General features: G+C 41.7%; 1 protein-coding gene across 1 annotated transcript in view; it reads left to right on the top strand.

Moving 5' to 3' along the window:
• Positions 1-14,076, top strand: part of LOC138279508 (vomeronasal type-2 receptor 26-like) — a 225,281-nt gene that overhangs the window by 148,956 nt on the left and 62,249 nt on the right. Inside the window, exons 5-6 of the mRNA XM_069219409.1 lie at positions 803-1,039; positions 2,992-3,115. Of these exons, the coding sequence (XP_069075510.1) occupies positions 803-1,039; positions 2,992-3,115 (361 nt within the window). The remainder of the gene's footprint in view (positions 1-802; positions 1,040-2,991; positions 3,116-14,076) is intronic.

Raw genomic sequence — 14,076 nt, 5'->3', positions numbered from 1 at the left:
AGAAAGGGGATGCAAAAATATTCCTAAGGACCACTGCCTTAATTAAATGAAAACTTTTCATTTTTCTTTATTTAATGCATCCCATTTTCCTGTAAGAGAAATGGGCTGCATTACACAAAAAAGATTGCTTTATTTAAGAGCAATCACAGACATGGTGGTCGCTGACCCCAGCAGGCCACCATCCCAGGGATGGTGGCTATTCCCAAATGGGTCACAAATTGCGACCTGCCTCATGATTATTAATGAGGCAGGTGTCTTGCGACCCATTTGGGAATTGCAAACAATGTTAAACACTCTGTTGTACATAGCAGTTTGCGATTTACTAATAGTAAATTGCTATTAGGAAATGGAAAACATTAAGCTACATACAACTGACCTTTTGTTTCTATGAGGTTATCTTGCTCAGAGTGCCTTAGAATACAGCCCAAAGAATGAAACTATCAACATGGATTTAATTTTTTGCATCTACATTTTGGAATGAGAATTATGTATTCCTAATGAATATTGTTTGATGGCTGGACATAAGTACATTCCTTGATCTAAGGATGCTGAGATGTAGGAGTCCGAGCTATTTATCTGTTTTGCAAAGATATGACCAAGTCTATTTACAGTTTTTAGGAGTACCTTTCTTACAGTCTCAGTTAGGTGTAAATTATTAGTAAGTAAACAACCTGGGTATGTTCTGGAATTTGCATCTGAATGTGGTTGTCATCCTTTATTTTGGTCTCAATTATAAACAAAAATTGGATGCCACACTCTTAGTGTTGAATTTAACCTACTGATCTTTTGTTTTGTGTTTCAGGTGAACAGGTTTCTCCAGAAGATACATTTTAAGACTTCTTCTGGGCATGACATTTTTTTCGATGACAAAGGGCAAGTACCAGCAAAGTATGACATTCTAAACTGGGCTTACGAAAGCTTACATGCCTTGGAAGTTGTTAAGGTTGGACATTTAGATCTCACAGCACAACCAGGGCAACAACTTATCATCAACGAGAGCGCCATTACGTGGCATGTTAGTGGTGACCAGAAGAATCAGGTCAGTCTAATGTTCTTCATACATTCAACTAATGGCAGTCAGGTGGGACCAACTTCAGCTATTTTAAATTGAAACCAACTAATGTTCCATCCTGTCAGAAGCATTGCTCCACTTCTAAATTTTAAAGAGAGCAGTAAGCTGCGGAACACACACTGTTAAGCACGTTCTGTCTAGGCACTAAGGGGCATATTTATGAACCCCTTTGTGTCACACTTGCACCACACATTGTGATATAAGTGTGTAGGGGGCTGGCCTGGCTTGTCGTGGGCACCAGAGGTACTTACACCTTGTGCCAGGTCCAGTTATCCCTTATTAGTGTAGAATAGGTGTTTCTAGCAGCTTAGGCTGATAGAAGGTAGCTATGGCAAAGCAGCTTAGGCTGAACTAGGAGACATGTAAAGCTCCTACTATACCACTGGTGTCATATGCACAATATCATAAGAAAACACAATACACAGATATACTAAAAATAAAGGTACTTTATTTTTATAAACTGTAAACTTTGCACTTGTATAGCGCACTACTCACCCATTAGGGTCTCAAGGTGCTGTACTCATACCGCTATGGAACCCCTCCTGGCTTTTCCCTGTGAGGTGGCCACTCCTGGGCACCCCCAGGGTGAAGCCAGGCATCCAAGCGCTGGTGGGGCTGTTGTGGAGATTAAGCAAGGTAGTGCCCAGAGTTGCAGAGTTCTGGTTAGCAGATCCTCAGTGAGACAGTTAGTCATCACACAGGGAACACATACAGGGCACATACTTATGAGCACTGGGGCCCTGCCTGCCAGGGTCCCAGTGACACATAGACTAAAGCAACATATATACAGTGAAATATGGGGGTAACATGCCAGGCAAGATGGTACTTTCCTACAAAGTGCAACACAACGTAAAATAGACATTTATGAAGCCATGCAAGGTTACTTTGCGTGGCCATAAGTGGCACCAAAAGTAGGGAAAAAGAGCTGAAATCGCTGTGTTGCCTTACTCTGCCCTGAAAAGGCGTTTCATGGGGGTTGAATGGGTGTTCCCACACAAATCGAATGTTTTTTTACATAGTCCCTGATTTGCCAGAAGTGGGAGACCAGGGAACGCACCAAGATACACCTTTTCAGGGGACATGTAACGAGGAGAAGTATTTATTTTTCTCTTCGTTAGTTCCTCTTTCTATGTGTGCTACATTCATCACAACGGTGACAGATATCCAGTCCACCAAAATTTAAACCCCATTCTGTCCCCTAGGGTTTAGATTTCAACAGATGAAATATCTGTCACCATTGTGACAGAGTAACCCATCCACCAAGTTTCAAATCAGGCCCCAAGCTGTTATCTTAACTGCATTCACTGTTGCATCAGTCATAAGAGCATCTCTGGGCAGCTTTCCTTGGCTTATGAGTGGGCAAGAATTGAGTTCACTCTCATCTTACGAATATATCTACAGCTTACCCTTGCAGGCCCTTTCTTGATGCAACTATCTTCAATGATTCCTCACGATGTGTGAAAATTAACATAGAACCCTGTTAGCACAATCGTATACTGTCCACATTGCATGTATTTTCTTTCTTTAAATATGTCTTGTTAAACCTAGTGTAGTCAAAATAAAAGCAGATTCTATAATTTGTGTTCAGCTTCCTTACAATGAGAAATAAAATTTAATTTGACCTATAATATATGCACTGCTGCATAGAACACATTTTAAATATCAGTATGCTTTACCCTAGAAACTACATTTTAAAACATAGATATCTGAGGTTTCAGCTAAACAATGAATATTCAAATGATGTTCATATTCTCCAAATCTTTGAAAAGCATACTAAAATCAATTAAAAAATCAAGTAATCTAAAAAAAACTATTTAACTATTTTTTGACTAAAGAAATGCTTGTGGTGAAGGATGCATGGTGGGCTACCACTGAACAAATTAAACACAGTTTCTCCTTGATTCTTCTTCACTTCACAGGCTCCCCGCTCGGTCTGCAGTGAGAGCTGCCTCCCAGGGTCCCGCAAAGCTCCAAGCGAAGGGAAGCCTGTCTGTTGCTTTTACTGTGTGCCCTGTGCCGATGGGGAGTTTTCCAACAGGACCGGTATGTGAAAAACTGGCTTCCTAAAGCCTCACATTAGATAGATGTTAAATACTGGGAAAATTGTTCTGGATGTCAGAAGATGAATAGTGCCTGCAACATAAAACCACCAATACGGTGCGATAAAACAAATAAACGGTTCATATAATATGCTCAATGTAACAACTGCTCCCTGGATTTCTTCTTTAAACACGCAGTTATTTTACACGTAATCAAATATCACTTATCGAAATAGTATCATAATATCATAATATAAGCAATATCACTTATAATATAAGTAATATCACATATAGTAATATACTTATTATCACTTATAGTAATAGTATCATATTATAAGTAATATCACATATAGTAATAGTGTCATAATATCAGAAACATCACATATAGTATTAGTAGCACAATATAACTAATATCACATACAGTAATGGTATCATTATATAAGTAATATCATGTAAAGTAATAATATCATAATATAAGTGATATCAGGTTTAGAAATAGTATCGTAATGTAAGTAATATCACTTATAGTAATGGTATCGTAATATAGGCAATATCAGTTATAGTAATAGTATCATCACATAAGTAATATCACATATAGTAATAGTGTCATGATATAAGTAATATCACTTATAGTAATAGTGTCAAAATATAAGTAATATCACGTAGCAATAGTGTCATAATATAAGTGATATCACATATAGCAATAGTGTAATAATATGAATAATATCACTTACAGTATTAGTGTCATAATATAAGCAATATCACTAATAGTACTAGTATCATAATGTTAGTATTATCACATATAGTAATAGTGTCATAAGAAATATTATTATAGTAATAGTGTCATAATATACATAATATCACATATAGTAATAGTATCATAATATAAGTAATATCACTTATGGAACTAGTATCACAATATAATTAATATCACTTATAGTAATAATATCACAATATAAGTAATATCTCTTATAGTAATAGTATTACAATATAAGTAATATCACATATAGTAATAGTGTCATAATATAAGTAATATCATTTACAGTAATAGTGTCATAATATAAGTAATTTCACTCATAGTAATGATATCATAATATAAGTAATCACATATATTGTAATAGTTTCATAATGTACGTAATATCACTTAAAGTAATAGTATCACAATATAAGTAATATCTCCTATAGTAATAGTATCACAATATAAGTAATATCATATATAGTGTGTCATAATATGAATATCAATTACAGTAATAGTGTCATAATATAAGTAATATCACTTATAGTAATAGTATCACAATATACGTAATATCACCTATAGTAATGATATCATAATATAAGTAATATCACTTATAGTAATAGTATCACTAATTTAAGTAATATTTCTTACAGTAATAGTATCACAATGTAAGTAATATTTCTTATAGTAATAGCATCATAATATAAGTAATATCACTTATAGTAATAGTGTCTCAATATAAGTAATATCACATATGTTAATAGTGTCATATTATACGTAATATCATTTATAGTAATTGTATCACAATATAAGTAATATCACACATGGTAGTAGTGTCAGAATATAAGTAATATCACTTATAGTAATAGCATCATAATATAACTAATATCACTTATATTATTAGTATAATTTAGGAGATGAGTAATGTGTCAGCTTACATGACGTATTGCCATGGTCCATTTCTTGCAAACACACTTCCCAAGGTGCAAGGGTGCCTGCGTTGGCGCCAGACAGGCAAAATGGGGCCAGAGTGTGGGAAAAGGATGAAATGCACTTATTCTTTCAAATATGGTGGAGTCCTGCCCTCCCCTGTCACGCAGCGCAGCAAGGTGATTTGCTGTGCTGCGCTGCGTGACATTTTTGCAACTTTTCCACCTAGGGCTATTTACCTGATTCCTGTAAGCAAATAGTATTTATCTACTTCACGCATGGCGGAGCAAGGGCTGAGAAGGATTGCTGAATGCACTTTTGAAGGCATTTCTCACTATGGTGTAATGTTTCCTGAAGGTAAAATGTCAATAGCCAATTTTTACACGAAGAACTTTGGGTGATAAATGGCACCTTCATATCCCAGGTGCATCGTTTTACTTTTTTGTCTCAGTATAATGAGCATGGTGATTATTTGGGGGGTATTCTGACTTGTAAATGTACTTTACATATCCCAGGCAAGGTGTTTCACTTGTTCCTCAAGGGATATGTGGTATGGTGATGTTCTACAAAGGTATGATGGATTGTAAATGCTTCTTACTCATACCTATTACTACATTTTCATGTTTTCAGTAGGAAAATGGTAATTAGACATTTTACACAGAGGGGATTACGGGCTTTCAAGGGCTGTTGAATACATTTGTTCTAAAGTGTCCTGTTAAGAAGAGTACGTTGTTACACAGGTAGCTCCAGCAGAGCACATGAGGTGGAGGCAGCAACTTTACAGCTCTGAGAAGGCTGAAGAGATCAATGGATGACCCAGGATGGTGAAGGCAGGATGCTGAGAAATGGAGCTGTCTGCAAAGGAGCGGCGGCCATCTTGTATCCTGTAAAAGACTGTAAACATGAGAACAAAGCCGGCCTCAACTAACCCAATGATATGACCCAGGCTTCAACCTGACACAGCCGCAATGGAGTCAGTGAGTTTTCTGGAACGGAGACCTCTGACACTCATCATCCACATTAAAGCAGGCAAACACCTGCTCCCATCATATGATCTAATAGTGCAAGTACCCATAAGCGATGAGGAACAGGTGTGTGCCATGTGGAGACAGCGGCAGCAGTGAGTAGAGAATAGTCATTCTTGCTTCCCAATGAAATCAGATGCAAAGGGCAATGATATGCATGCCTACCTGAATGAAGCCTCTGTGGTGCCCACTCGAAGGCTGGCACTTGCTGGGACATAATAGTGAGAAGCTCCTGCCTCAATGCCTTGAACATAAACAAATCTATCATGAACTTGACAGAAAGGTGACCAAGGAGATGCAGACATCAATGCCAGTGAATTAGTCTAGGGCACAGAAAGAGAACTCCCAAACTATTGGTGTGCTACTGTACTCTCGTAAGACACCGTGGGGAAGTTAACTCGGTCAGTACAGTAATGAAAATGTCAATTAAAAAAAGATCACCCCACCCACTGTTCAAGGAAGATCTACAGAGCTGCCTCAGTGAACTTGAAAATAAAATATCCAATTTGGCCACCAAGCAAATGCAGGCACTAAAGACTGATATGACAGCAGACCTGGATATGAAGAAGGTCCTACGAGAATTGGGCGATCAGGTATCCACTAACAAAGATTACACAGTGGCCTTCAGTCATGAACTAGAAAAGACCAAAATGCATGTGAAAATTAGTGTGCTATGGGGCAAGTGCACAGACGTAGAAGACCACGCCCGCTTTGATAATATTAGTATTGGAAAATGGATTATTGGTAAAGGCAGGTAAGTACCTACATTTAGCAATAGGCCACTAACCTCCACTTAGGTTTCAATAAATTAAACCCAGCTCAACCCTTGGGAGCTTGGCAACGAACAACAAGGCTTAACTTAGGAGACAAGTATGTAAAGCATTTACAAATCACAAAACAGTAAATAAGAAAAAAACACAAAACACAATAAATATCGATCACCAATTTATAAAAATAGATCATATTTTTAGCTTTAAAATGACATCACAATGATTAAAATTGGATAAGGGGAACCAGAGAAATACATTTTTAAAGAATTAATATTTTCAAGCGCATAAAAGCAACTAGCCCTCAAAGAGTTAAAAGGTCACACTGGAAAGGGACAAAGTCCAAAGTTCAGGCCACCCACAAGGTAACAATGTCACACTTACTTTCAGAAGTATTTCTTAATTCAGAAAAGTGGTCCACAGCACCACCCAAGGGTTCATAGGCTCTGATTTGCCTCTTGGGGTCTGGGCCTACAACTTCCACAAAGCACCTCTTCAACCTATGGAGTTGCTCCAAACGTCTCCAAACTTCTGGATATTCTTCCAGAGGTCCTTTTTGGGTCCTTGAAGTGTCCACAACTTGATCCAAGGTTCCAGAAGCTCTGAGTTGATCCTTGGTAGTTAGGATTACAACTCCCAGAATGCACCTGGTCAGAATCCTCAAATGGCCACTGGAAGCTGGTCAGCTGGGCTCTTCTTGCAGGACTTAATGCAGGTGACTCTGGGAAGCTCCTTTGTACCTGTAGCAAACAGGAAGCCCTTTCTTGAAGCAGTAGAAGACAGGCAAAGTCCTTTTAGTGGTGAAGCCCAAGTGTGCAGCTGGTGCAGTCCTTCAGAGAGCAGTGTCCAGGTGCAGGTCAGGGGTCTAGCAGGGCAGTCCTTCTTCTTTGTCTTGCTCCTTGTAGGGATGTGGTAGGGATCCAAGGTTTGAGTGCAGCTCTGCCATATTTATCCTTGCTCCTGGGTGAAAAACAAGGAGGTCCTGGTTTTCAAATCAGACGCAGGGTCCTTCCCCCTGTGATGACCACTTCCTGGGAAGTGTGGCAAAAAGCAAACCAGTGAGCAACATTCTTCAAAAATTAATCATGGCTGAAAGTGACTTTTGGAGGTTACATCTGGCTGAGCCCACCCACTGGTGTGACTAAAAATCGTAAATACACCTCTCTCCTGCCCTCTCCTAATCTAATGAAGAGTGCACATAATTTTTTGGGGTTGCCCGTTGTGAGGGAGATGCTGGGACGCTCCACATGTCCTTCCCTGCCTTTGAAAACCAGTTTGGCAGCCCTCCCCCTTCCTGCTTCCCCATCTGCTGCAGTAGTTCTCCTCCCCCATGCACATCCCTTTGTGGACAGCCCAGGCCACTTCACACCTCATCAAGGTAGCCTGGTCAGGCTGCCAGAGGCTGGCCAATCAGAGAAGGGCACTACAGGGCTGAAGTTGGCAACATTTTGATGCAGAGTTTAAAACTCTTTACCTGAATTAGTTATATTAAATCCAACAATTGTAAGTTGTGTGATTTATTATAACAATTAATTTGATACCAAACTTGATGTATCTGACACTTAAGGGGACTTTGTTAATTAAAATAAAGTCTCCCCATTTTAGCCTATGGAGGCCATTTACTACAATGAGGGATAACAAATTTGGCTGTTTTACCTCACCAGGGCTTCTAAAATTATTTGTATAAGGTCCCTGCTTATAGGTGCATGGCACCCAACCCTAGAGGCACATAGGGCGCTTAGGGGTGACTTGTATGTAAAATGAAGGTAGTTTAGGATTTTTTAAGTACTTTTAATTCTAGAGTCTAATTTGCATCTAACTTTAATTTAAAAGGAGCCAGCAATGCAGGCCTGCCTTTAAAATGACCCTGGGTACCTCAGCAGTGCACCTATGAGTGCACTACCTATGCTGCGGTCCCTAAACCTACATTCCCTACCATACATTAGGGACTTATAGGTAGGTTGACATAGCCAATTATAATTAGTCTAATTTGCACACTTACTTTATACAGAGCATGAACCCTAGGGCTGGTTAGCAGTACCCAGGACACCATCAGAGTCAAGAAAACACCAGCAAAAAGTGAAAAATGGGGGCAAAAAGTTAGGGGACCTCTGCAATCAGCCCTGTTTTTTTCACAATTAGAAATTGTTTATGGTCCTGTATTGAGTATTTTTCTTTATATGAAGGAAGACATGCCCATCAGAGTCCTAGTTGTTCTGTCTCATGGGAGGGCTCCCAGAGATTCAACAAGGGCATACCCTAGAGCAGTGGTTCCCAACTCCTGGTCCGGGGCCCCCAAGGGGTCCACAAAGCCTCCTCAGGTGATCCACGATGGCTTAGAAAATTAACTCATATTAACAGAGTAATAACGTGTATTTAAATAAAGTGGCTAAATGTACAATTGAAATTTTTTAAACATAGTGTAAATGTCAAATAATTTGAAATTGGATACTAAAAATGAAACAAGTATCCTCAGATTGATTTGTGGGAGCAGTACAGCTGCCTCGAACAGAATAAAGTATGGGTAATGTGTGGTTTCAATTGAATTTAGAAAAGCTCCAGCCTTCCTATTAAAATTATTTTTGTCTGTATTGTTGTGTATTGTTTTGTGGTTGAAATCATCTGCAATGTTTAGGCCTGGGTCCCCAGCTTCCAGGAAATACTCAGTGGGGGTCCCCACATTCCAATAATGATTCAGTGGGGGTCCTCGGTTTCCTAGAATGATAAAGTAGGGATACACGGAAATCAAAATGTTGGGAACCGCTGCCCTAGAGTCTAAGGGGCTCATTATGAGTTTGGCGGCCGGAACATCCGACTTCAAGACTCACGGTGAGGAGACAGCTGCAGAGCTTGTGGTCTCACCACCAGTCCCATTTCCACTGGGTAACCACTGGGAAACCAAGGTTTCGGCCAGTCAGCACAGTGGAAAAGTGAGGGGGCATTGAACTCGGCTCCACATGGAGCTGAGTCCAATGCCGTCACACAGACGGGCCGTTCAGCACCCTCGGAATGCGCACTGTCAGGTACTGGGCAGGGGGGCCCTGCACTGCCCATGCCATGCCATGCCCACTTCCAGGCCATGGGCAGTGCAGGGACCCCCCTGTGGCCCTCAGCACTGACTTTCAGAGGGGTTGTAATTGGTCAGGCAGTGCTGAATTCCACACCACTGTGGGTGGTTACAAGTCCGACCGCCGTCACACCATCGGAATTTCTGATCCTGGCAGTGACGGAGTTCTTTCGGCAGGTCCGCCCGCCAAAGTTGTAATGTGGTGGTCGGACAGCCACAGCTGCGGTGGTCCGACCACCACCACAAGTCTGGCAGTCTTTATACCGCCAGGCTATTAATCAGGCACATAATTCCCAAGCTGATAGCTTCCTCCTTCAAGGACTGAATAATGAGAGAGGGCAGGAAACTGAATGTGATTTTCAAGGTCAAACTCTGAACTTTTTTTTGAAGATATCTTGCAGAGCACCCTAAATAAATACCAGATGTGCCAATTACAGAGGAGCTGTGGAGGACACAGGTGCGATGCTAATTGACCTTCCCACTTACTCTCTTATTGCAAATGTACTCTAAGTCCTATGTGGTCTGCACAGTAGAGGAAGTGTAAGGAATCCTAAGCCCAGCCAATTAAGCCACAGTCATGAATTCAAATTACAAAAAAAGGAGCAAGAAGAGAACAAGGGACACATAGGAAAGACCAAGGCCCTCAAGGAAAATGACATGGAAATGAGGATGATGCTTGTGATGCCTGAAGCACTAGTTATGATGTAAGATATGTAAGGAATACAAATCATGGGCATGCAATGGGGATCCGCACGAAGAAGAGGGTGGAGGTAACAGTAAGGGTCTTACCCATTGTGTACATTTTTCAATTCAATACAAATCATCTCTGACTGGGCCTCTTCTGGCCTCTGTCGTGAAGTTAAACAAGCAAAGCTGGCACTTTTGTAGAGCTGCAAAGTCAGGGTACCAGGAGATACAAATTGAAGAATGACAAGGTCTAATTTGGGGGTGGGGGATCAGAGCTGTAGGCTACCACACATTTGACCAACCTTTCTGAGAAGCCGTGACTTTTGTTTGAAAAAAGATGTTCTGGGGTGGAGGGTGCTCAGATGAGGAATGGGAGTTAGTGCAAGTCAATGGAGATCAGTTTGAGGGTTCATCTCACAGGCCTTCTCTTCTCCTGCATTGTGTTGGAGACTGCCGGGTCCTCTTCGTCTGCCTACTGTGCACGACCACCCCTCTAGACATTAAATCGAGGCACTGGATGGAGGTAGGCTGATGCTTGCCAGAACTCAGTGCATGGATTAGAACATTGTGCTACTACAGAAAATGCATAGGGTAGATGTGTGTCTGGGGCCAGGCCTGGGCAAGGCAGGATCTTGTCAACAACAGAGACTTTTCTTTGAAGTTTACCTACTTCAAAGGTATAAAGGGGAATAAGTAGTGGACCAAAAACCCCTGATTTTTAGATATACTTCTGGGGAAAGAGGAAACTCTACCAAGGAGAAGATCCGGGGGAGGAGTACTGCCCCTTTGCCTGTGAGAGTGCTTTGCTCGGTTGGCGTGCAGTTGCTGCTTCTGCCTTTTGAGAGGACAAAGACTAGACTTTGCTGTGTTTTCCTGCTTGTGCTGTGTCTCCAAGGGCTTGGACTGAGCGTGCCCCCATGTTCTGAAGTCTGAGGGCCATCAAAGACTTCCTCTGCCAGCACATGGACTCTCTTGCTGAGACTCCTTCCCTACCAAGTGGTGCCTAATCCCTGGGCCCTTGAAAGGAGAATCTGGTAGAATCAAAACTGAAATCCGCTTGCAGGTGCCATGCAGGAGAAAAAAATGATGCAGCACTTGCTGCATGGCTGGGAAATTGATGCAACACACGTGTGGGGCTGCCAAAATCGACGGATCACCAATGCAGCACAGCTTTTTACCACTATGAGCTAGAATTTCCCACACATTGTCGCTGGGTGTCAAAACCACAGTAAAACTGCACGGATCTGAGGTTGCCCGTCCGGAAATCAACACATCACTCTTCTGCTGGAGAGAAAAACAATGCAGCGCTTCCCTGACTGGAGAAGAAACAATGCATGGACTCACTTGCGAGTAAGGAATTGACACATCGCTGACTTTTCCGACACATGCTCTCCTGCACGGCTTAATTTTTTTTAACTACCTGTTAGGTACACACTGCACTTAGTTGTCAGGATTTCTAGTCTCCTAAGTTTGGATAAGCTAGAGGTCTAGCATAGCCCTTGCTCCAACATTTCCTAGGGAGCATAGTTGTTTGAGTAGTTATGTACGCCTACACCACTCTAGAATAATGTCGTCAGTGGATCCCAACTCTCAGCTCCCAGACACTATGAGAGTCTAACTTTCCAAGAGCTGAACGAGATGTGTGGCTCTAGAAAACTGAAGACATGGACAAATCCCAATAAGAGTCTGCTTCTAGGGTTATTCCTCCAGACTCACCAGGACAATGCAGGTAGCCAGGAGGAGGAGTAAGTAGAAACTGACCCTCCAGTCCTAGACAGGGTAGATTTAGAATGCATCAGTGAGGGTCAGGAAGAAATTGGGGAACACTACAGCCCTGTCAGGAGCCCTCAGGTAGTGAGAGGTGGGCTCATGTCAGTAGGCTGACCTTTACTCATATAGGGTTGTACGGGAGAGTTCCTCAGAGGAGGGTTAGATCCTCCTCTGTCAGTACTCATGTCTCCTCAGTATCTGAAGGGACCCTCTGCTTCGCCTCAGGGACAGATTTCTTAGATAGGGAACTTAAGAAACTGAGGTGGTTGGAGGAGGCCAAGCTGCGGCTGCAGCAGCAACAGCTGGTCCTAGAGAAGGAGGACTTGGTAGTGGAAAGAAAAAGACAGGGTTTGGGGTTAGCACCCCATTGTGGCATCCATCTTAGCTCTAGGGACATAAGTATCAGGGAGGACTCTTATGATTCTAGGAACCTGAGCAAGATAGTGCCACCTTACAATGGTGGGAGATTGCATTTACAAATGGTTCACTGCTTTACAGAGGGCCTTCAAAGTTCAGAAGGTCCCCCAAAGGCAGTGGGCAGCAATCATGTGGATCTCCTTCTCTGACAAAGGCAGAGACAAACTTCTCACTGTCAGAGAGGAAGATGCAGACAATTATATAGCACTAAAAATGCACTGTTAGATGTTTTTGGTTTGACCACTGAACAATACAGGATTAACTTCAGGGAAACCTAAAAAGAGTTCTCCCAAGATTGGGTGGATTTTGTGGACCGCTCAGTTAAAGCTCTGGAAGGCGGGGTGCATGGGAGCAAAGTGAGTGACTACCATGGCTCATACAATTTGATCCTAAGAGAGCACATTTTGAATAACTGTGTATCTGTTCAGCTACATGAATACCTGGTGGACTGGGATAGAAGGCAAACAAGTAGGTCAACATCAGGGTTAGTAGAAAAACTCACACAGAGGGTGACCACAAAAAGAAGGAAGCAGGTAAACATCAGGATAAAGGTGGGGACAAAGATAAATCTAAAGAGTCTTCATTAGGCCCATAAGACTCTTCTGGGGGAGGGACTAAATCCTCTTCCTCTTCCAACAAGAAACCTTAGTGCTACATTTGTAGGCAACCAGGCCACAGGGCAGGTGATAGCACTAATCTAAAAATAGCACCAAGCCTGCTACCACTATTACTATCACTACTACCACTAGTACCCCTAGCACACCTAGTAGTAGCAACCACAGTGGTTAGCAGTAGTCAGCCCAAAAGTATAGTTGGGTTTATAGTATAGTGAAGTGGGACCTGGGATAGACGTAGAAACTCCTGCGACACCTTTTGTCTCTAAAGGTGTGTAGGAGGCTGGACTGGCTTGTAGTGAGTACCAAGGGGTACTTACACCTTGCACCAGGCCCAGGTATCCCTTATTAGTGTATAGGGTGTCTAGCAGCATAGGCTGATAGATAATGGTAGCTTAGCAGAGCAGCTTAGGCTGAACTAGGAGACGAGTGAAGCTCCTACAGTACCACTAGTGTCATATGCACAATATCATAAGAAAACACAATACACAGATATACTAAAAATAAAGGTACTTTATTTTTATGACAATATGCCAAAAGTATCTCAGTGAGTACCCTCAGTATGAGGATAGCAAATATACACAAGATATATGTACACAATACCAAAAATATGCAGTATAGACTTAGAAAACAGTGCAAACAATGTATAGTTACAATAGGATGCAATGGGGACACATAGGGATAGGGGCAACACAAACCATATACTCCAAAAGTGGAATGCGAACCACGAATGGATCCCAAACCTATGTGACCTTGTAGAGGGTCGCTGGGAGTATTAGAAAATAGTAAGGGTTAGAAAAATAGCCCACCCCAAGACCCTGAAAACTGAGTGCAAAGTGCACTAAAGTTCCCCAAAGGACATAGAAGTCGTGATAGGGGAATTCTGCAGGAAAGACACAAACCAGCAATGCAACAACAATGGATTTCCAGTCGAGGGTACCTGTGGAACAAG

This window comes from Pleurodeles waltl, chromosome 2_2 (assembly GCF_031143425.1).
Source record: "Pleurodeles waltl isolate 20211129_DDA chromosome 2_2, aPleWal1.hap1.20221129, whole genome shotgun sequence".
Taxonomy (NCBI): Eukaryota; Metazoa; Chordata; class Amphibia; order Caudata; family Salamandridae; genus Pleurodeles; species Pleurodeles waltl.
This window is presented reverse-complemented; position numbering and strand designations above follow the sequence as displayed.